Here is a 23,056-nt window from a genome sequence, read left to right as displayed (position 1 = left end):
TTTTAGCAAGGCTTTTGATATGGTCTCCCACAACATTCTCACAGGCAAGTTAAGGAAGTTCAGGCTGGGTGGGTGGACTGTAAGGTGGATAGAAAAACTGGCTGAAGCATCAGGCTCAGACAGTAATAATCTAGTTGGCAGTTGGTATCAAGTGGAGTGCCTCACAGGTCAGATCTGAGGCCAGTTGTGTTCAATATCTTCATTAATGATCTGGAAGATGGGATAGATTGCACCCTCAGTAAGTTTGTGGATGACACCAAGCTGTGGGGAGTAGTAGATATGCTGGAGGATAGGGCTAGGATTCAGAGAGACCTAGACAAATTGGAGGTTTGGGCCAAAAGCAATCTCATGAGCTTCAACAAGGACAAGTGCGAAGTCCTGCACTTGGAACAGAAGAATCCCATGCACCTGTACAGGTTAGAAGCTGACTGGCTGGGCAGCAGCTCTGCAGAAAAGGACCTGGGGGTCACAGAGGATAGTAAACTGAATATGAGCCAGCAGTGTGCCCTTGTTGCCAGGAAGGCTGACAGCATACTGGGCTGCATTGGTAGGAGTGTTCCCCTCTATTTAGCACTGCTGAGGCCACATGTTGAGTACTGTGTTCAGTTTTGTCCCCCCTCCCCCACTACAGAGAGGATGTGGACAAATTGGAGAAAGTCCAGTGGGGGGCTTATTTAGTTTGTGGAAGATAAGACTGAGATGAGACTTAATAGCAGCCTTCAGTTACCTGAAGTGTGGTTCGAAAGAGGATAGAGCTCCATCAGTGGTGGCAGATGACAGAACAAGGAGCAATGGTCTCAAGTTGCAGTAAGGGAAGTGTATGTTAGAAATGAGGAAAAATTTTCTCACTAGGAGGCTAGTAAAACAGGTGGAATATCTATCCTTGGAGGTTTTTAAGACCCAGCTAGACAAAGCCTTGGCTGGGATGATCTAGTTTGGGACAATCCTGCTTTGAGCATGGGGTTGGACTAGATGTGACATCCTGAGCTCCCTTCCAACCCTAATTTTCTATGATTCTGTGTTGGGTCTTGTGGGGGCAAGTTCTCCTAGGGAAATAAAGATTATGTTATGTGAAGAGACAACCCACTACAGGGGCATGTTAGGATTGCCAACCCCCACCCCTCCCCTTTTTTTTTTACTGATACTCTGCAAGCTTTTTGCTGATAGCCAAACTTTTTTACTGACATCTCTTTTAACTAATATATGTTTTTTTCATAACATAAATATAACTCCTCTGCCAGGCACCAGTTAGAAGAACTGGGTTCAAATGTAAGGGTTTAATATCAGCCATTGTAAAAAGAAAAAAAAAAAGCAGTTTGTCAGTAAAAAGCTTGTAGTAAAAAAAAAAAAAATCCTGGGTTTACAATCTGCTTGACTGCAATGATGGTTTTACACTGTTCTTTGCCCTCCCTGCCAGGGCCCCCTTACTTTTGCTTGCAATTTGATGCCCTCAACTATACCTTTTACTTTGCTACCCCTCTTTGTCTACCTTCCTGCCTTACCCCCACTGGCCCTGTTCCCCCATATCCCAGGACAGAACCCCAAGGATCCCAAACATGCATTATTGCTGGTGCAGGGAATAAGTGGTGCTCCCATGGCTGGAAGCACTAATCGTTTCATTAAGGCTCCTAGCTGCCTTGAAGACACCAGTGCTGGTCAGATGTTAGGAACCAGTCACAAAGTTATTACATATTTTTTTTGTAATAACTTTGTGGCTTATTCCCTGTTTTATCACACCATTAATTGAATGAATTTTTGGCTGGGTTACTACTTAAAAGGTGATTAACTGGTTAATCATATCTTAAATGTAATATCTGCCAGGGCCCAGGTCAATCAAACTGTGTTTTTACTGTTGGCTAAAGTTTTTAATGGACTTTAGTGACAGCTATCTTTAGCCTAATTTTAAACAGGCAGTCACTAAATTTACTGACACTTGGTAACCCTGAGGCAGTGGTGACTTCTGGCTGTCACTGTGCCTCTACTGTGATTGTGAAACTGCAGTGGCAGATGTTAATTTTGTTTTCTGCTCCTACATTGGCACCTGGGACTGCTGCCCTTATTGCCTAGCCTTAGTTATGCTATTGCCTTTTTGAAACCCAGTAGTTAGTCTATAAAGTACCACTTTGCCTTGCTTTCTGCCTGATATATTAAATATGTTGATGATACCAAACTCAGTGGTAAATGGTCTGAAATAAACAGGATGATTCATCCTGGGATGGGATGGCTCTGAATTAGAGTCAACTCAGTGCTGTGCCTCTAAGGCATATTTAAAGCATTGGCAGATAAGGTTCTTTGGGTAAATGTGATATCTTTTATTAGACCAACTGAATGGTTGGAAACATTGTTCTTTACAAGTTCAGGCACAAATACCCTTCTTCCTTCTATATTGCAAGGGTGTTGGTTGTCACTGAGTTAGTCTAAGGTCATAGGTAGTAGACAAGGTGTGGAAGAAATCAAACTTCGCATTGTGGTTGAATCAGAACTGACAGAGCCAGCTTTTCTTTATTTAGGACAATACTGTGATCACAGGGAGGATTCCATACAGCGAGGGGAATCATCCACTTGTCTGTTTCAAAGGATTTCTCGAACTCTATAAGTTTACAAGCATGTTTATACTTAAGACAGAGAGAAAAAAATATGACCTTGGACAGTAAATCACTAAACATGCACAGTAAATCTTACATGCACAGACATACAGGCAATTTACTTAAAGAAGAATGAAACATTGTGCTTATAGAAATAGTTATCAGTTTCTGGTTTCTTAGAGAGAAAAATAAAATTAACATCCATAAACAGGGTAATATATCAAGACAAAGCAAGGCATTCCTTATCTCAGAAGATTTAACTGAAATAAGCAGTATCAGCACCTCTGGTCTCTGTCTGTTTCCTTAGTCAAGTTAGGAGCTGAGTTAAATTTATTACCACAAAGGTTATTTGGGTAAATGTGATATCTTTTATTAGACCAACTGAATAGTTGGAAAAAATAGTTCTTTACAGGCTTTTGGGCACTGTGACAGGGGGCAGGCTCTCAGGTCTAGCTCTCATGCTGGCCTGCCCACCTGTCTCTATGGGGCAGTCCACCCAGTCTCGCCTGCCATGATTTTTCTGCTCCATAAACTGTTGGTATAATGTGGGAGACTGACCATTACTGCCCCGATAGCAGGCGGCACAATCTGCGGCTCCAAACCTACTCTGCACTGCTGCCCATGCCTTGCAGATGGCATCCAGATTAGTATTACTCCCTGGTCTGAGATCAGAGCAAACCCAGCCTAAAGTTGGGCTTCACCCACTCATGCATTCACACTGCTCCCCTCTCACAGGAGGCCTCTTACACTCTGCCTCCCTCTCATTTGGGCCTCTGGCATATCACCCATTGCATGGCCACCCTCAACTGCCCTTGCTCCTCCTTGAGCAGCCCCTCTTGGGCCATCGGGCTTCACTACTCACATACTGGCCTAGCCACACAGTCCTTCAGTTCCCATGCCCCTTGCTGGGCAATTCTACACTATGCCCCACCCTGAGGTCTCTGCCTTATGCTTGCAACCAACTTCTCACGGGGCTGGCCCTTGCACTGGCCTTCAGGCTTAATCCCATTTGGGCCTACTCAGCATGCCCCTGGGACTGTCCTTCAGGGCTACTCTGACTTCAGCCCAACTGTGTGGGGCCTCCCAATGCTCTACTCACTACCCACTCTGGGGTCTCTGGGATCTTCATCCCTGCTGGGCTCAGGCATCTACATGTGGGCATACTTGGCCCCCACTACTCCCCCAGCTCTCAAAATTTCCCACCAGATAGTGGGGCCCAGGGTTAAGGGACCCTACTCAACTTTCACCAGGGAGGTTAGTGGCCTGGCAGCTTCCCCAGCAGAGTGCAGTTTTAGGTCATGCTCAGGACCAAAAGCCTCACCTCTAGATGTTCTATGCCACTCAGTCAGACAATGTATCTCTCTCAGCTGGCAGCAGCAAACTGCAGCCTTTATATGCCTAGTGTTCCAAAAATGGCTGCTCTCATCAGGCACCTGGTAGCTGCCTGCATCTGCCCTTAAAGTGGCAGGCACCCAAAGGTGCATTGCCACAGGCACAAACACCTTTCTTCCTGTATTTAAACCATTACTATTTGTACCTGCACATTGGTTCAACTTCAGTTCTAAACACTCAAGCTTTTCTGTTTCTAAAATAAAGTACATTTTTAAGCATTTCATTAGTTTTTAGATGTTTTGGACTCAGATCCTCAGCTGCAATAAATCAGTTAAAGTGAATTCAGTGTAACCATGCTGATTTACACTGGCTGAAGATGTGACCCATTGTTTTTAAAGTTCAATTCAGACAATCCAACATTAACTAAGCCAGAAGGTAGATAGAGAGATTATGAATCATATTTCATTTGACACATTTCCTTCCATTTTATCATATGTTGCTTGTCTAAAAAGAGAACTGGTTATATGAATTTGTAGACAGCTACTTAAATAACACAAGGTGTAGGCAAGGGGCTTTTCTTATCTCATTTTGGGGCCATAAGAAAAACTGCTATGCTTCTGATTAAGAACTAGCAAACTGCCCTTCAAGAGTGATGCACGGTGATGGGAAGTGGGGGTGGGGAGGGTGGCAGGCAGGGATGGACTGTGGGGGGAAGCTTGCTAACCCTAACACTAACCCTGCCCCCCACACGCCACCACCGCCTCTCAGAAGTGTGTTGGGGGGAAGCTTGCCCCGCCATCCCCTCCATTCCCCTTTGCTAGCACCCTGTGCTGCCACTGCCTCCAAGGAGCAGGGCCAGGGAAGGGGGAAGGGTGGAGGTCAGAGCTGCTCACATCCATCCCTGTCATCACGGCGGCACTCCAACACCTCCAGGGAGGTGGGGCCTGGGGGGCAAGGCCAGCAGCACTGGTATCACCCCTCCCCCCCATCCCCTCTGTCTCTGCCATCATGGCAGCGGTTCACCATGCTGCCTCCTGTCCATAATGCTCTTGGAGCACTCTGATTGGTTGTTTTAGTAACCAATCAGAATGCTCCAAGAACGTTATGGACAGACAGACAGATGGACTAAGCCCTTTATTATATTAAAATACAAGAAAATCCACAGTTTTTATTGAAGAGTGGTTTTCATACTGTATTATACTCCAAGTATAGCCTCTGTTTTCATGCCTTGCTTTTTAGGTTATTATTGTACCATGGATCTTGCAAAATGAAGACATTTACAGGCTTTAGTCATAACAAACTTGAAAATATACTAATCAAGAGGCTCTATTCATTCAAAAATTGGCAGGTTTACTCAGAGTAACCATTTTTGAAAAGGTGTATTTCTCTTTATACATATCTATTTTAGGTGCAGCTACAGTTAAGTTAACCTCATTTATTAAACAATTAGCCCTTCTGAGTAGAAGGCTTCTTTCAATTTATAAAAAGTGAACTTTTTAAAAGCTCAAAAGTACTGCAGTACTTCTGCTTTTGAAAGTTATTTTGGAAAAATAATCTGACAAAGCACTTAAAACAGAAGAGGAACAATGCATCTGAGCTCAGGGTTAGAGCCAGGATATGTAACTGATGTGCAGAAAGTTTCCAGTACATTGTATGCCAGTGAGAGTTCCCTTAGTGTGGGTAAGAGAACAAAACCAAACCAAATCAAACCAACACACAAGACAAAAAAACAACAGTCAAGTAGGTCCTCAAAAGCTAAAGCTCAAGGGGTAAATGTGATTATTTTCCAAGGAAAAGCAGGAAGAATATTTTAGTATGGTGTCCATGCAGAGTACTCTTACAGTGTCTTCTAATGAAGATAATATTTAGTCCCCATTGCCTTTTATCTCTTGTAGTTGTTTATACCTGCTAAAGGTAGCGCAGCATGGGTATTAAATCAGAGGTTGCATTTACAATATTTTTTCTGTAAGGAACATGCCTACAATGGATATTTTAGTCACCATTGCTACTTTGAGTAAGTAGCTGCATGGATGCAAGCTGGTAGCGTAGACTATGGTCTGATTCAAAATCAATCTTTCAAGCCACTACACATGATTTAGGCAAGCTTTAGGTGTCTAATGTTCAAAAAGCAATTCAGAGTGACTCCACCTAAACCTTACCAAAACTGTGGAGATACCTAGATTCACTTATTGCATGCATTTTGCAAAGATCATTAGCAATAAACTAGGGGTATTATGAAGACTTTTGAAGTAATCCAGATTATCTACTTAAGCAGCTAACTACTGCTAAAATTTGGCTGTGATCCAAATCACATGTGAAGAGGTTGCTGACTGGTTATGCAGAGATAAGGCATACCTATTTTCGTTTGATACCGAGAGCATGAATATAGCTCATTACAAAACGATGACAGCACTGGTCTTGGTGGTGTCTACATTTTGTGTAATAGACTAATTGTTAAGAGCAGTTACCCAGGAAGTGAGAGATCTTGGTTTAAGGCTCTCTTCAATTTGAATGAACAACCCCAAATTCCCACATATCAGAAGAATGCCCTAATGGACTCTGAGCTGGTTTAGGTTGGGTCTTTTTCTTCTTCCTTTCTGTAGAATCTGCACCACCATGCAGCCAAGAGCACATCATTTTTGGGGCCAGAAAGAGAAAGCAAGCAAGAGGGAGTATGACTATATAGCCTCTGAAAAGAATGTGGAGTCCCTCATTCTGGTTCCTGCCCTTAGGGTCACTCCTGTCTTTTAACCTATGGCTTTCTCATCTGAAAAACATAAATAGTCTTGTCAGGTGGGACCAGAGCCCAGAATACCCTCCCTTGCAGAAAAGTGTTGTCCACACTAGGCTACAGAGACATGCTCCCTAATGCTTGCTCCCTGAATTGTTCATGCATTTTACATTGCAGTCATTGTTTAAAAAACCAGAAATAACCCTGAGATGGCTAAATTGAGGCATCTACAAAGTTATTTTGATGTGGTGCCATGTGAATAGGTCTAACTATGGATTACAATTTACCCTATAAATTCCATCTGCCAGTTTATAATATGGAAAGGGTTGGTGTTATTTAAAGATATAAAGATAGGAAATAATGTTCTTACCTAGCAATGACTTAAAGCACTTAACAGATAGGAATAATGAGATTATGGCTATCAATATATAAATTTAAAGACTTTTGTCTTCATGGGAGATGTTAACCTTTCCTATGGTATTTCTGCAAATCTCTTCCTCCATTGCATAAACTACATGTTCATTGCGTAAACTACATATTCTGAAAATAATTTCTAACCTGATTTTTAACTTGCAAAGCACTTTGCTGAAATGATGATGATACTAATTAAGTATGCAGTCAGCAGATGACAATAAAAATTAGAGGTAATGGAAGAGAGACTTCATATTGACATCCAAAAAGGAGTTATGAAATAAATGACCAAATTAAGTAAAGAAATGTCCTTGTTAGAAATACAGTGATTTAAATTAGAATTACAATTTTTTCTTAACAGCTAGATTTATTCAGTTTTTAATGTTAAATAATTCAGTTTGTAAAATATTTAGTGCAACCTCTTAACATTGAAACTCATTAAAATGTTATTACTTTGTTCACTAGCCTCATTCACACTGATGAATTTGACTTACATTAGTTCTTTTAATGTTAAAAGATTAAGTGATTGGAACAGCATGCAATGTGGTGTGGAGTAAAGTGCTATAAAAACCAGGTCATAACACCTGACACTGGTGTTAGAAAAGTCAGCTCCCTCTCCTCACTATCACCTTAAATTGTATGTAATTGCTACAAATCTGGTGCTACAGGGCCCTTGTAATGCCATCCAGTTCCTTTTCACTGTTCATGCTCTGGGGAATAACAGTGCCTGCAGCTAAAATATCGACTCAGGTATCTAGAGTAAGGAAACATCCATTGTCTTAAAAGATAAGAGCCTGGGACTCAATGAGCAGCTAACAACTGCCCTGGTTGACAGCAGGGTGGTGAGCAAAAGTTGTTCCAACATAGCCCTGCTTCCCATGCAGCTTCTTGGCCTGCTGTGGTTCCCCCATGGTTGCTTAGACCATGGTCACTTACCCTGCCACTTCCAACATTACCCTGCCACAACTGCTACTGCTTTCACCACCTGTTACACCAACACTGTCAGAGGCATCACAGCTGCTGGCCTGCCTCTTGCTCCTTGGTGATATCTACTGCATTTTTCTTATGGAAAAAGTTGTACTCCTCAGGTACCCTGGAAATGTTGATTACCAGTTATCAAGTGATAGTGACAAATCACAGTTTATTTATGCTGTCCTCCCACTGAAGTCATCATAATTCCAAATGAGACCCATAGGTGAGATTCTTTAGTAATTTAGGACTCCTTATTCCCAGTGAAATATTTGCACTGACTTCCCTTTCTGGAATGGAAAACTTCATTTAAAAATAATTACAATGCGTAAATAATTCCTTTCCTTTGAAGTTAAAATAATGAAAACCAAAACACGATCATCTTACCATAAATTCATTATATAAAGGACCTTTGCCTTGCCAAAATTGCACTATTAAAGGTTTGCTGTTTATTTATCAATTTATAACAAAATGCTTTTTTTAAACCCATCTCATATTTTCAAAACAGTTATTTCATGGAAGTACATTTTTATTATATTGAAGTGCTTTGATTTCAGGCATTTAGAACATACTTATTTTGTTTCTGCCTCCCTTTGATAATGTGAGAAAATAGGAAAAGATTTATCTGCCCAGTTACACAGTGTGGCTGTAGTTGAGAAGTATGAAAATGATTTTTGCTATTGAATATATTACTTCATAGAACCCAAATGGAGTTCTATAGATTTGAAAACCTGACAAACTCAAATCACATGTATATGTACAACATGATAGAAGGAAAATGTATTCCTTCACAATATTGTACTTATGACTGAATTTCACTTACTTTATCCTCTTTTAATGAATCCTTTTACTATAATGTTTATTTTGAGCTATTTTTGCATTGTATTTAGGTGTGCCTGAGAAGCTTTTCTGTACGCAGTGTTAAGCTGCACCCTCTTTCGTTTCTTCCACTTTTTTTTTACACCCTGTTCATTATCCTACTGATATGAATAGCAAACTTTATTTCTTGATACTAAGTATTTTTTCCATGTATTAAAAATAAGATTAAAATAATACACCCCAAATAGACCTCAAGATGGTGATATGGACAATCATTTTGCAAAAAACCTAAACCAGTCTTTCATATTAGTCTGCCCTTTTTTCTTGATAAGGGTTAGCATAAAGCACATTTGCAAAAATCTATGAAGGCATGCATAAATGTTAAAATGGTTTTTGATTTGATGTCTGATTGCAAAAAGTAACACTTTATCTTATGCTACTTTGTTTCTCTTTTAGTGGCAAAGCATTACTATAACACTGGTTGAGAAAGTGCAGATGATTGCTGTAATCCTAGGATCTTTGTTCTTAGTAGCAAGTGTGACTTGGCTTCTATGGTCAGCCTCCAGCCCCTATGCAGTATGGCAAAGAAAGGACATCCTTTTTCAGATCTGCTATGGAATGTATGGTTTTATGGATCTAGTGTGCATAGGTAAGCTAAACATTTTAAACAACACAAGAGTGGTGTAAGAGTATCATTATGTATTCTCAAACAGGTAACACTTCCTTAGATCTTCACTTCGCTGATATATTCTCAGCTGACAACTTTAGCAAATAATGGATGGATAACATCAAAAAAAAACTCTAGGAGAGAAGGAAAACAGACTTACCCTCACTGATTTCTCAAAGAATTTCCTCTACATTTTGACTAATTGTGTACAAGAAGAAGGATGTTTTATGATAACTTTAATTGGACCAACTGTAAGCTGAAAGGCTTCATGTGCTTTTCTCAGGTCCCTGGAGAAGGGCACTTCATGTCTGAAAGCTGGTCCAACAGCTCTTCCAATTATACAATTGGTTCAATAAAAGATAACACAAGAAACCTTTTACTCCCATACACATCTTGGACCATCGTGGGTACAACAATACTCCAACCTTGACTGATTTTGAAATTTAAAAGGATAGTAAAGCTCAAGAGGCTTGATAGATGAATGATGAAGATTTGATTTAAAAGACAAATAAAGGTTATTTTAGTTTGGCATGTACTCTCAAATAGTATATTGATGCTAATCTGATTTAGATATATTTATCAACAATAGAATAAAATGTATTGTGAAGCTATTTAAGTCATATTTGGTATTTCTTACAAAACAATGTTTAAATTTAAAACTTTCAAACACCTTTGCACTGACTGTTAAAATATTAATACCAAAAGAAATAGAATGATGTTAATAACTCATTGTAAATACTTAGGCTATATTATTAGACATATAGTGCTCAAAATATTGTATCTGACATAATTAAATCCTCATCATCCCAGATTCTAAAAAGAAAAAAGTGATCTTATTCCATTTTAAGGGGTACTGAAAGACTGAAGAGTGGCTTGTACAAAGTCACTCAGTAAAACCATAGCAGAGTGATTTCATGACTCCTTGTTTTTTTCTGTAACCATGAAACCAGTTTCATAGTTTCGTAGTTTCTAGGGTCAGAAGGGACCTGAGCAGATCATCTAGTTCAACCCCCGGCATGGCAGGAAATAATACTGGGGTCAAACAACCCCAGCAAGATGTTCATCTAACCTCCTCTTAAAACCCCCCAGGGTAGGAGCCAGCACCACTTCTCTTGGAAGTTGGTTCCAGATCCTAGCCACCCTGACCGTGAAGTAGCGCTTCCTGATATCTAACCTAAACCTGCCCTCTGCCAGTTTGTGACCGTTATTCCTGGTCACTCCTGGCAGTGCATGGGGGAATAGTGATTCCCCCAATGCCTGCTGATCCCCCCTGACTAATTTATAACAGGCCACAAGGTCCCCCCTCAGCCTTCTCTTGTGGAGGCTGAACAGGTTCAGGTCCCATAGCCTCTCCTCATAGGGCCTGTCCTGCTGCCCCCGATCATGCGAATGGCCCTCCTCTGGACCCTCTCCATGTTGTCCATATCCCTCTTGAAGTGCGGCGCCCAGAACTGGACACAGTACTCCAGCTGTGGCCTGACCAGTGCCGCATAGAGGGGGAGGATCACCTCCTTGGACCTGCTTGAGGTGCATCTGTGGATGCATGACAAGGTACGGTTGGCCTTCCTAACTGCCTCCCCACGCTGCTGACCCATGTTCATCTTGGAGTCAATGATGACTCCAAGATCCTTTTCTGCCTCCTTGCTGACAAGAGGGGAGTTCCCCAACTGGTAGGTATGGTGCCGGTAGGTATTGTCTTTATTGACCATATCAGAATTCAGTTTATAACTAGGAATGGACTATTTTATTTAATTTTTCTTGATTTATTGAAAATGTAGTTTTGTTCTTTCCAAATTATTTGTGAATTCAGGTAGAATTCGTTAAATATTTTCAATGAGTTTATTTACTGAATTAGCTGAAAATTATTGGGTTGGATTCATAATCCTGGGGGGAGGTGGGGAGGATAGTTGACCCCTTTTCTTAAAAACCCAGTAGTTAGGGTTTTTACCCAGGACATGAGACCAAGAATCAACTCCCCACTTTGCCTGAGTAGACTTGAATCCACATTTCACAACATTTCCCAGCACAGCCTGACCTACTGTGCACTCAGGTATCTGTGGGCGGCATCTTCTCCTGTTAATGCTGTTCTACTTGGTATGCATTACTTATATAACCATTGGAGCCTAGGGGTTCTACTTCTCAGATGAGGGCCCTTACCATCAAACTATACTGTTGTTCTCTTTTACCTATTTTGTCTCAATGAATGTTTAAATATAACAATATTAACAGAAGAGATTAAGAGTACTCCATTCCAGGATATCTTATAGAATAGCGGTCAGGGCATTCCCCTAGAGGTAGGATATGTGAATTCAAATCCTCTCTCTTGTAGTGAAGGGAATTCTACAACATCTTATGTCAGTTTCCAAAGTGCTGTATTATTGGGTGAAAAGGGCTACAGCTGGAAATCCTCCTACTTGCTCATTTCCTGAATACAGCTTAAGTCTAGCTTTTCATTTTTATTGTTTTGCTTTTGAAAAAAATGCATAAAATGAACTATATTTTCATATGAGTCGAACTAAAACTTAAATTTGATATTTAACCTATTACATTTTTTTCAGTTTTTTATTACAGCAAGAAACATGTTTAACAAATTATTTTTTGGTTTGGATTGAACCAAAGGTTTTTTTTCTCTGTTGTTCAGTTTGGAAGCTGAACTGAAAGATCAACTATTTGGACAGCCCTATACAGAACACAGTTATTTGAAACTATATTTATTAATTTGATTTTATTTATTAGCTTGATTTTTATTTTAAAAACTCCAATTTTTTCTTAGCTGTTCAAAAGGTATTGTTAGTATCTGTAGAGGTATAAGCTATATAAGTGACTTTCTCTATAGAACTAAAACTTCAAATAGAATTAGGTCCTAGATTTACTAAGGGGAACATTTGCCTCAGAGAAATGACTCCTGAAAGTTATAAAGTCATGACTGGAATGTTCAATGTGAATTTTCACAACCAGATTTAAGACAATATATAGTTGACCTACTTGGAACCTTGCCAATGGCCTCAGATAATTAATAAGTTCATTTAACTAGAGCCTTTCAATTAATCCTACAATAATGTGTTTTTACCATTTGAGAAATGTAAATGTCTGCAACTTTTGAATTATGTTCTTATTTTTTAAAGTTTTAAATGTAGTTTGGCCAGTGAGAGATGTGCAGTTAAATATATATATTGTATATGAAATGACGTGTCCTCACACTTGAAAATGTACTTGTAAGATATACATTTTTCCCAATAAGTCTGAGTTTATATAATATACCATCTTAGCTCTGTCAAGTAGGATAAATTAGAAAGATTCTCATGATATTAACTTGATAGCCTTGTGGTTAATTTGTACAAAAACATTTTTTCCCCCAAATTTTACAGCTCACCTATATTCCAGTTATAATCCATCACATAACTTTTGTGTAACTTTCTGTCCAGTACCATTTGCAGCCTGGCTCATTTTACAAAAATATTACCCATTGAAAGAAAAACAAAAATACTGGTTAGGTATAAATCCCCCCCGCAATACTTATTTATTTATGAGTTAGTATTCGGCTGGCAGCAATAGACAGCTATGGATTCTAGCACATGGGATATATTTAGGTTTATTGTTTCCTTCATCCAACTCTGATCTTCCCCAGAATTCTTGTTTCCTCCTGACATTATTCCCCTTCTTGTCACTTCAGTATCAGTATCACCATCAATTTGGCAATTCTCTGGCAGCATCAGTCAGTGCAGTTGTACCTCTGAACTTGGAAGGAAGCTGTTCTCTAAAATCCTTGCATACTTTGGAATTTGTCCTGTAAGAAATTTCATTCAGCATTCAAATGGAGTGGCTATGGAACCATAACCAATTACATCCTCAGAGCTGTGCACACTGATACTGCCAGATATTATAACCTCTTCTGTTGGGATTAACTAAGATAGAGAAGTCATGGAAATGACAGGAAAAGCATGAGAAGCAAACAGGTATATGATCATAGAACCTTTTGTGAACTGTATTAAGCACTTTGGATGTGTGCAATTCCCTCAACCAAAGACCAATACGTATAAAGAACTATTTTCCTTTAACTGTAACCTCAGTTTCTCTTTTTCTATCCATCATGCTTTCTTTTTTCTCTTCATGTTAAACAACTTTAACTCAAGTCTAACTAAACATTTTTTGATAATAACTATATTGTTAAAGTTGGATATAAGTGGTTATGTGCACATTTTTGGCAGTTTTTGGCACCATATACAAAATACAGATAAAGGGTTGTTTTTTTCCCTTTTGCCATGTTCCCTAGCTTCAGTTAGGAAAGCAAAATACTTTTTATTTCATAGGAAAGATTACTTAGCTAAAAACGTTGATACCCACAGAGCTCTTTTGAAAGAAGCCGAAAACGATTAAGACTGTACCTCTAAAGTTCATGATTCCAGAAAACTACTGTTGATGCCTATAATGCTTTATCTTAGGCTGAAAGGAACTGAACTTCAGTAACTCTCTTTGGGGTATTTCGGATTGATGCCAACAAGATTCTCTGGAGCTAGTTTTTTTTACTTCAGAACTGTGTGGATATGTCCTTAGTACTGTGGGAACAATGATTTTTGGTGGAAGCCAGCATTATCAAATTCATGTAGTTTGTTGTTCTTGTTCAGTGACATGGATGTCTTAAAAAAACAGAACAGCAAGTTCCTTATCATTGTTCCACACTTCCATTTAATTGTACCTAGCTTGAGAGCTGGAATATTTTTGGAACTTCCAGTGTCAGCTTGAAGAGCTCAGCTTACCCAGATCCTCCTTCATGTGTACCACTCCATGTAACTTCTAATCCAGTTGTCACCTTTCAAATCTGTAATCTTGTCAAGGGTGACAACAAAACACCAAAGTAACCTCCTTTGCCTACACAGTGCCCTGAAGAGATGGTAGAATAAGTTTATAGAGCTGTCTAGACTCTGCCTGGAGGAGGAAATGAGGTGAAAAAAACAAAAAGCTTCCTACCTCAGTGTCCTGTTCCTCATCTAGTGTTATCAAACCTCAGAGAGAGTGATCTTGGTTTTCTCAGCAGGGTCATGACTGATTTGGTCCTAAAAGCTCCTAGATCTACTCAGACAACATCATTTTTTCTTTTCAAGAGTTTAGATTTTTCTAAAATTGGTAATTGACCTAGTTCTTTCATTTTACAACATAGTTCTAGATTTATGGGAGGTAGTTTTTGGTTTATCAGATGAGATCCAGGTAGGTGTAGAGAAGCCTTCAAATAGGAAATTCTATGTCCAATTTATTTTAATTGTATGGTTTCTGATGTCTATATTATCCCTAGTAACTGCAAAGGCTTACATCATTGCTGCTTTTAGTTACTACATCCCACAGATATAGTAAATAAAAAGTGTTGGTCCATCCTTTAGCAAAATAATTTTTATCAGGTATAATGATCATGGACCCCCCACTATCTAGAAGCCTACTGATCTTGAGGATTTTGTTATTTGATTTGATGTTATGCACTCATAGAAGTGTCCTGATGATTCTTGCTATCATTGTCATGTTTCTTTAAAGGCCTCATCTCTGATTGTAATTCGGGCAGTTCATATCACTATTTGTTTTCCTGAACTCCAGCCACCTAAAATTGAAGATTAGAGGAAATTAGAAAGAGAGGAAAGAAGCAGATTATACATTTGAACATTTATTAACACTTAGAATTAACCAATATAGAATTCAGGGATAATCGAGGTCTCTGTAGAAAGTTAAACCATCTCAGATCAAAACTTGTCCAAATGGATACAACTGTGAAATCATTTATTCTGAGTTAACTGATATTCCTTTGCCTTATTAGCTCAGATTCCACCAAATTTAGGAGGATAACAGTTTCAATATTCTGTGTTCATAGTGGGCTGTTATCTGAAATCTATGCAGTTGAAGTTCAGCTTACACATTTACAAATAACTTTCTCTTGAAATAGCATTAATGGTAGAGCCTGCTTTTGAAAATCCAATCACTGTCAATTATCAGGACTCCTCAGCTGTCCTGCTCAAGGAAACAAATACTAGCTAGCCTCTTCCTGTAGGGTCCTATGAATAGCGCTAGGATGTTATTAGGAAAGTGTCTTTTTATTTTCACATGTTTTCACTCTACACCTTGACCCTTCCCCTGCCCACTCCTGCCACTTAGGATCTGAACTGCAAACTAGAGCTTCTAGAGACCAAAAGGAATCAAAAGATGTTTAGAGAAAACTAAATGTTTGCATTCTCTATAGAATGTAATAATCAAGTTAATAGCATGTGCCTTCAAAAGGCAACTGTTGTTCAGAAATGTTAACCTGACCTCCAGGCAAAACACACAACTCCCACAATGAGACTCCCTGGTGGCAGAGAACAATGACTCCTAACACATTTCTCTCCCGAGTCTGACAGACCCTAAGAGTTTGTACCTCATTAAGAGGATGACTGAAAAAGCCCATGAACCTCCCATGCCAGGATTTTCCATCTGGCCCTCTTACTACTTTTAATGCTGGGCATTCTACCATCTGTTCATTTGTAATTTTGATAATTGCCTGTACAGTTACAGTGTTAGGATTTTACTGCTGGGGAAGGACCAGAATGCAAGTTAGCTTTTCTGTTATGAAATGAAATTCATAATGATTGCATGCTATCTAACGCTTTGGGCAAGCAATAAATGTAGTGATTCCGGCTGTCTTACAAATCAGTCAGTTGCATTTTCTTTCAGTCTGTTCATGCCTTGGATCACCTGTTGATCAAAAGGATTCACCCATGAGCTAATCCAACCATGGTGGTCCTCTGTCATTGTTCTTAAAAGATAATTTTTTCACATGAATAAGAGTAGAAAAGGCTCCAAGAACCTCTCTAATTAAAGTGTCCAGAGCATCACTGTGTTGAAAACTGATGGTGGGGGGTGCTTTAACTAAAGCTAATCAGACAGGATTTAGTTAAAACATCTCTGCCACCATTTTTCAGTGTGGGGACACTGATACACATGCTACTGGAGACTGCTGGAGCATGGTAATTACTATGCTCAGGCAGACTCAATGAATTGAGTCTGTTTCGATGTGCTATAATTACAGTGTTGAAGCAGACTTGCTGCATGTGCCCTCTAACTCTTAGTAAAGCCCTGATCTTGATAATACTTACATATGCTTACATTTTGACACATGAATATGTGGAGTCCTGGAGAAGGGAGTACTGCATTCAAACAGAGTTTATAGTATATGGCTAATAAGTACAGACAGTCAAAAAGCCCAAGGCTGAATCAATTCAATCTTCACAGGTTAGTTTAGGTTGTGTAGATTGAATTGATAAGCAAGTGAACAGACATTCACTTTTATAACTAGTTAGATGAGCACCTTGCCGGGGTCATCTGACCCCGGTGCTCTTTCCTGCTAAGGCAGGGGGTCGGACTAGATGATCTACCTAGGTCCCTTCCGACTCTAGCTACTATGAAACTATGAAACTATGAAACTTTTGATTCTGGAAATGCAGCCACATGCCTGCAGATCCCCAGGTAGAAAGCCGGGAGGGAGGGAGAAGGGAGGGTGCTAGAGCATGCAGAGGTGGATTAAGGTGTACTGGAGCCCTGGGCAAACACAACATTTGAGACCCCTTCCCCTCATGGGAACTGGGCTGCAGAGGGGGGAAGTAGGGCCCCTTCCCCTCCTACAGCTGGCAGAGGGGCTGGGTGGACCCCACTGGGCTGAGGGGGGCACGTGCCTGCCTCTTCTCCCTACTTCCTGTCTCTGCTATGGCCGAACATACATACACACATGCACACACACAGGCATGCACACACACAGGTGCACGTACTCTACTCTCACTCACTGCATACGAACACAGACATAAACACACTCTCCCTGTCATGAAGACACAGACAGATGCATGCACATGCACGCACACACACACACACACACTCTTACCCCTCACAGGATCTCCCCCTCCCCCACTTCTGATCACATGGAGGCAGCCCTCCCCCACCCCTTTACCATGAGCCACTTGCAGCTCAGTTTAGCTCCCTGCCCAACCCCTATTACACTTACCTGCAGGGAGCTTCTTCCTGGCTGTCCCATACAATCATGCAGATGCAGAGGGTAGGCTGGGCTGGGCTGGGGCCAGGCCCGGAGCACTGCGCTGTGTTTCTGTGGCTGGGTGGTGGCACTGGGAGGGGTGGCTGTGGAGGGTCTAAGATGAATTTTGGGGGGCTATAGCCTCCAAGACCCTCCCAGCGCTCCTGCCCGCAGTACAGCATTCCTGGCGTGGCTGGGCCTCCCCCTAGTCCCCCCCCCCCACCAGGAGGGGTGCGGCTTGGCTTGGTCCTGACCATCCCTCCTTGCCAGGTGGGGCACAGCTCTCCTGGCCCAGTTTGGAGCCCACCCCCCCAGGCGCAGCACAACCCAGCGCTTCCCCACTCCCCTACTCCTCTTCCAGGCATGGCATGGATCTCCCGGCCTGGACCCAGCCCCAGTCCCATCCCCAAACCCACCCTCATTGGTGGAGGGACCCCAACCTCCAGCTTTTCAGGGAAGCAAATGCAAAAGCCAAGGTTTTAAATTTGACACCTGCTGGGAAACAAAAATGGGCACTCAGTTTAAGACTGCGGCTTTCATTTCCCTGATGATGAAGATCCCAGGGCCCTGAAATGACCCCTATGCTTGTACCCAGCTGGCCCATTCATTATTCTGCCTATGACAGCACACTTCCCTGCTTGGCTTGAGCAGATAGCTTGATTCTGGAGGGGATCTGGAACAATAGTTCAATAAACTGATTTAACCCAAATCAGTTAAGGCTGATACTACCATCCATCGAGGTTTATCTTAAACTGCTTTCAGCCATTTTAAAAACAATTTGTGTGCACTGAATTTCTGTTGTATTACAAATTTGAACCAGTTTCCAGTCACTTATACCAGTTTATGTGTAATTTTTGTCTGTAGGCCATGTGTAAATATTTTCTGGATGGAAGCTCAAGAGTAGATCACTCCACGGTGGACCATATTTCCCTTGAGGGATATTTTAAAATGGGTCCCCTGATTTTGGCAGATCTCAAAAATGAATTCCTGTTTTCTGACCTTCTGGTATTTGAAAAGAAAGAATAAAGTTCATGACTTCAGTGTCTGCTCATGAAATAATAGTCAAGATTTAAATAATCATGCCAGTCTTTGAACTTAATAATATATTCAACTAACAGGGAAGTTCACTCTTATTTGCTGTAAAGTTGTGCCAATTTAAGTACGAATGTGAGCAATCATAAATCTGTTTAGAGTAATGTAAATAAGCAATTTTAAAAACAATTTAAGCTTGTCCACATGAAGGGCTTAACTCAATGTATTTGAAAACAACAAGGCTTGATTTGCCTTAACATATAGTAAGACCAGTACAAATCCTGAACATAAAAGCACTTATGTTAAACTTAAAACTGATTAAACAAAAGTTAAACCACTGTAAATTATGAACCTGCCAATGAGCCAGTCAGATTAATTTTCATCAGCTGAATTAAGTTGTCATAATTTTCTAATACATACAAGACTTGAGATAGCACAATTGTTATTGTTGAGCTCCCATTCAGACAGTTTCTGTCATAATGATAAGGGCTAATAACTTTCATTTAAAAGTTTAGGTTTTGATTGAATTGCTGGTAAATAGAGGTAAAATTGTGATGGAGACACCAAGTAGCTCCAAAGTCTACCTCAAATAGTATAGAGATAAATTTTGATCAGTTAATTATCTTTATATATGAATGTGCAGTTACTAGTATTATTAATGTTAAAAATTCATAGTGATCTTCAGCTTAATTTGTTAGGTGGCTACCAGGTGCAGTGGGATAAACCTGGTGGTTGAAACTTCCACTATCTTTCTTCATATACTTTTAAAATAGGGTCTCATAATATTTTGTAGTAACACTAATTCTTTCTTTCATTTCAGGACTAATCGTACATGAAGGTGCATCTGTTTACAGAGTGTTTAAGCGCTGGAGGGCTGTTAACTTGCACTGGGATGTGTTAAATTATGATAAAGCTACAGACATAGAAGAGAGCAACCGAGGAGAGTCTTCAGCAGGAAGGACATTGTGGTTACCATTAACAGCATTTAGAAACAGAAATTTAGTCCATCCAACACAGTTAACTTCTCCAAGATTTCAGTGTGGCTATGTATTGTTACACCTTTTCAATCGTATGAGACCTCACGAGGATTCCTCAGAAGATAACAGGTCTGGAGAGGTTGTGATGAGAGTGACCTCAGTGTAAAAGATTTATGCTCACTGTGCCACACAAAAAAGGATGTGTTCTGGACTCTACAGTACTCTTGAATGTTGTTGCAATGAATGGAGAAAACATAGCACTAGCAAAAATATATACAACTTTTTAAACAATTTAATGAGTTTTATATGATCAGTTGAATTGCAAATACATCTTTCTGAAAAAAAATTCTCTTGCTTTTTATATAGTCTGGTTTCATAAAGCTTTTTGTTATATTGTATTTGAAGTTTATAAAAATGTCCTTTAACTCATCACTGTGAATGATAAGGAAACTAATTCCCTAACTTTAAAAAAATCTTATAAATGTATTTTTTCAAATGATGTAATTTTTTAGATATGTAAAATGAGTAAAATAGATGACCAGGGTGCCCACAACTAACCAGGAGTGCCTCATTTAATGTGCTAATCAATTAGGGTGCCTAGACATGTTCAGAGAGCTGCTCCAATATGCTGTAATTATATCACATTGGAACAGGCTCCAGTGTCATGTGTATCAGTATCCCCACACTGAAAAATGGCAGTGGGGGAACTTTAACTAAAGTTCATTTGCTAAGCTTTAGTTAAAGCACCCCCGCTGCCATTTTTCAGTGCAAGGATGCTGCTACATGTGATGCTCCAGGCACTTTAATTAGAGCGGCTCTTGGAGCCACTGTAATTAAAGCAGCGCCTCCCGGAGCACGTTGTATAAATGGCCTTAGAGTTTATTAATTAACAGTATTTAGACACTAAATTCTGCTCATTATGAAGAAAGTTTCATTCATGGAAATTCATAAAGGAAATCCCTTTAGTGAAAAAGATGCTTACATTTTTGCAATTTCAATATTGCTTGCAGTTTGAGAACTTTTTGAGAAGATGAGGATGGCATATATAGCCTATGAAGCATCATTATTATTTAAAGTATGTTGAAATGCAGAGAATGAATATCATGGATTCAAGCTGGGTGCTTCAAATACTAGGACGGACAACTTGAAAATGACTGCTACTGTTAATAATTACTGATGGTCTTGACATAGGCATACAAAATCAGTACATAATTTAACAGGATTTGTAGTCAGGGTTACCAGAGATGTTACAAATTGAGACAGAGGTAGTTCTAAGTTCCTGTATGGAAATCTGCATTGTGTCTGTAATTCCATGTTTATCCACTGCTAGTTGACTCTCACGCTCATAATCACTGCTTTTTGTTTTTTTCCAAAAAGGAAAAACTGTACTTCAAATAATTCATATTCAGTTTCTCACTTTTTAAAATCTATTTTGTTTTTCTTTCTATACCTTAGTTAGGACACACTGAAATAATTAAGAGACACATTGGGGGTATCTATATTAGATCTGCAGTAAAATATTAGTGTCTGCACGGGGGGCCCTATTAGGCCTCAGTAAACTAATTAACTCTGCTATAAGTTAGTACTTGTAAACATAAGTAGTATCTTACTGCTGCATTCTTTAGTATGCAGCAACATGGCATACTAAGCATAGATGCTGCCAGGGCTGGCTACGGCACAAGGGTGCTTCAGTATAGGATTGCTTGCTGGCTGACCCCACATTGTAACACCCTTGTGCCCCAGTCAGCCTTACTGCAGCACATTGAACCAGGTTGGAACAGCCCTGGGTTAGTGGACTGATCCCCGCTGCGCCCCCCGCCCCCCGCATACCCTGTCAGCTGGGGTTGGTCTGACTTGGCTCAACGTGCCAGCCTTGCTGCAGCACAACAATCAATTCATCTACTTATTACTCATCTTTATTCTAACATCCCAATCATATTCAGTAAAAGTTCAAATATTTTCACATGGTATAAATGTCAACTCAGTATACAGATTAAATAATTGTTTAGGGGGAAAGAAATAGAAATTACTTCCAAATTAACTGCTTGCAAAATGATTGAGTTAAAGATAGTTTAGAAACAAGCGGAAAAATAAGGCTTATGAATTGTGACATCCTCACTTTAGATGCAATGGGTACAGATTTTCTTATACCAAAAAGAGTTACTGCAAAACAAATGCATGTTGTATGCAAAGACAAGAGAAACTGGAGTAAGACAGATTCCTCTCAAAGATCTGGAGGATCGTACTGGCTCCAGAATCAACTTTGCGAGTAATGTGACACAACAAGCTGTGGTACAGTTCACACTGGAGTTTATTGCTCCCAGACTTGGTATTTACATGTGCACCCAGACCACAGTAGGTTGAGCTGGGGTGCCACAGCCCCACCTGTCAGGGGAGCCAGAAAGATCAGCCTGCCAGCCCAGGGCTGTTCTTACCTGACTCAACATGCTGCAGCAGGGCTGGCTGGGGCACAGGGATGCCACAATGTGGGGCTAGCCAGCAGGCCCCAGCCCAAGTCACTATCTACACATGAGTTGCAGCAGAGTAAATAACTCTGCTGTAGGATTCTACTTGTGTTGGGCAGTACTAATTTACAGTGGAGTTAACTAGTTTACTCTGGCGTAATAGCTCTGCACATGTAGATGGAGGTGCTTTACTGTGGAGCTAATTAGCCCCCACTGTAGATGCCCCCACTGAGACTTATTTCATTTATAAAATAAGAAATTTTCACACAGTGAGGTCTACTTTCTAGAAGGTTTTGACATCCTTCAGTACAATACTATAATCCTTTTCTTTGGATACTTAAAGTCAATTTCAATGTTTAGATATAGATTAGAAAAATGTTATTCCAATAAAAGCCAAATTGTACCCCTCCTGGAGAATTACCCATTTATGGTTGGGAACAGCTCAAGGAAGCTTTTTAAAATTCATGTCACAGAGATTTGCTAGAGGAGGAGGTTTGTGGGAAGAAAGAATGGGCTTTATAGTTGAAAAACCTACTGAGAGTCATTTTCCTTTGTGTTCTCTTAGCTCTTTTTCCCTAAAAGGAGAATTATGTCTGCCAGTGACCAGGATTTGATGGAATTTTTGCTTGTAGTGTAAAAGGAATTTCATATGCAGTCTCATTTTACAGGGCCAACTTTTTTACATTGTATGGTACTGCATCTGTCTCTTATGCATCCCTTAATAGAGGATCTCAGTTGTACAAAATTTACAATTTAATTCACTGCAGCAATATTGAAGTATGACAACTTGTGGTGCTTGGCAGAAGATGGCAAGTTTCCTTTTGCATGCCTCCTCACGCTTGTCAAAAAGAAACCAAATTCTATTAATTTAAAAGCAACAATTTTCACTGATTGAACCAAATAAAGATAAATAACATTTTGTAGGACATTTTGCCAAGACCTTCAGACACTTGAGGACAAAACCACTACAGGTCATTGCTATATTTTAAAGCTGCCAAACAGTGAAAATGCCACTGAAAGCCTGTCCTTT

At 40.0% G+C, this 23,056-nt stretch overlaps 1 protein-coding gene across 1 annotated transcript in view; it reads left to right on the top strand.

Moving 5' to 3' along the window:
- MARCHF11 (membrane associated ring-CH-type finger 11) overlaps nucleotides 1–20,104 on the top strand; it is a 47,314-nt gene extending 27,210 nt beyond the window's left edge. Inside the window, exons 3-4 of the mRNA XM_090048514.1 lie at nucleotides 9,304–9,496; nucleotides 19,405–20,104. Coding sequence (XP_089904640.1) covers nucleotides 9,304–9,496; nucleotides 19,405–19,727 — 516 coding nt within the window. The 3' untranslated portion in view covers nucleotides 19,728–20,104. The remainder of the gene's footprint in view (nucleotides 1–9,303; nucleotides 9,497–19,404) is intronic.
- The last annotated feature ends 2,952 nt before the right edge of the window (nucleotides 20,105–23,056 follow it).

Source organism: Crocodylus siamensis, chromosome 5 (assembly GCF_052110815.1).
Source record: "Crocodylus siamensis isolate JL-2025a chromosome 5, ASM5211081v1, whole genome shotgun sequence".
Classification (NCBI taxonomy): Eukaryota; Metazoa; Chordata; order Crocodylia; family Crocodylidae; genus Crocodylus; species Crocodylus siamensis.
Note: the sequence above shows the minus strand (reverse complement) of the source record. Positions and strands in the feature narration are given on the sequence as shown.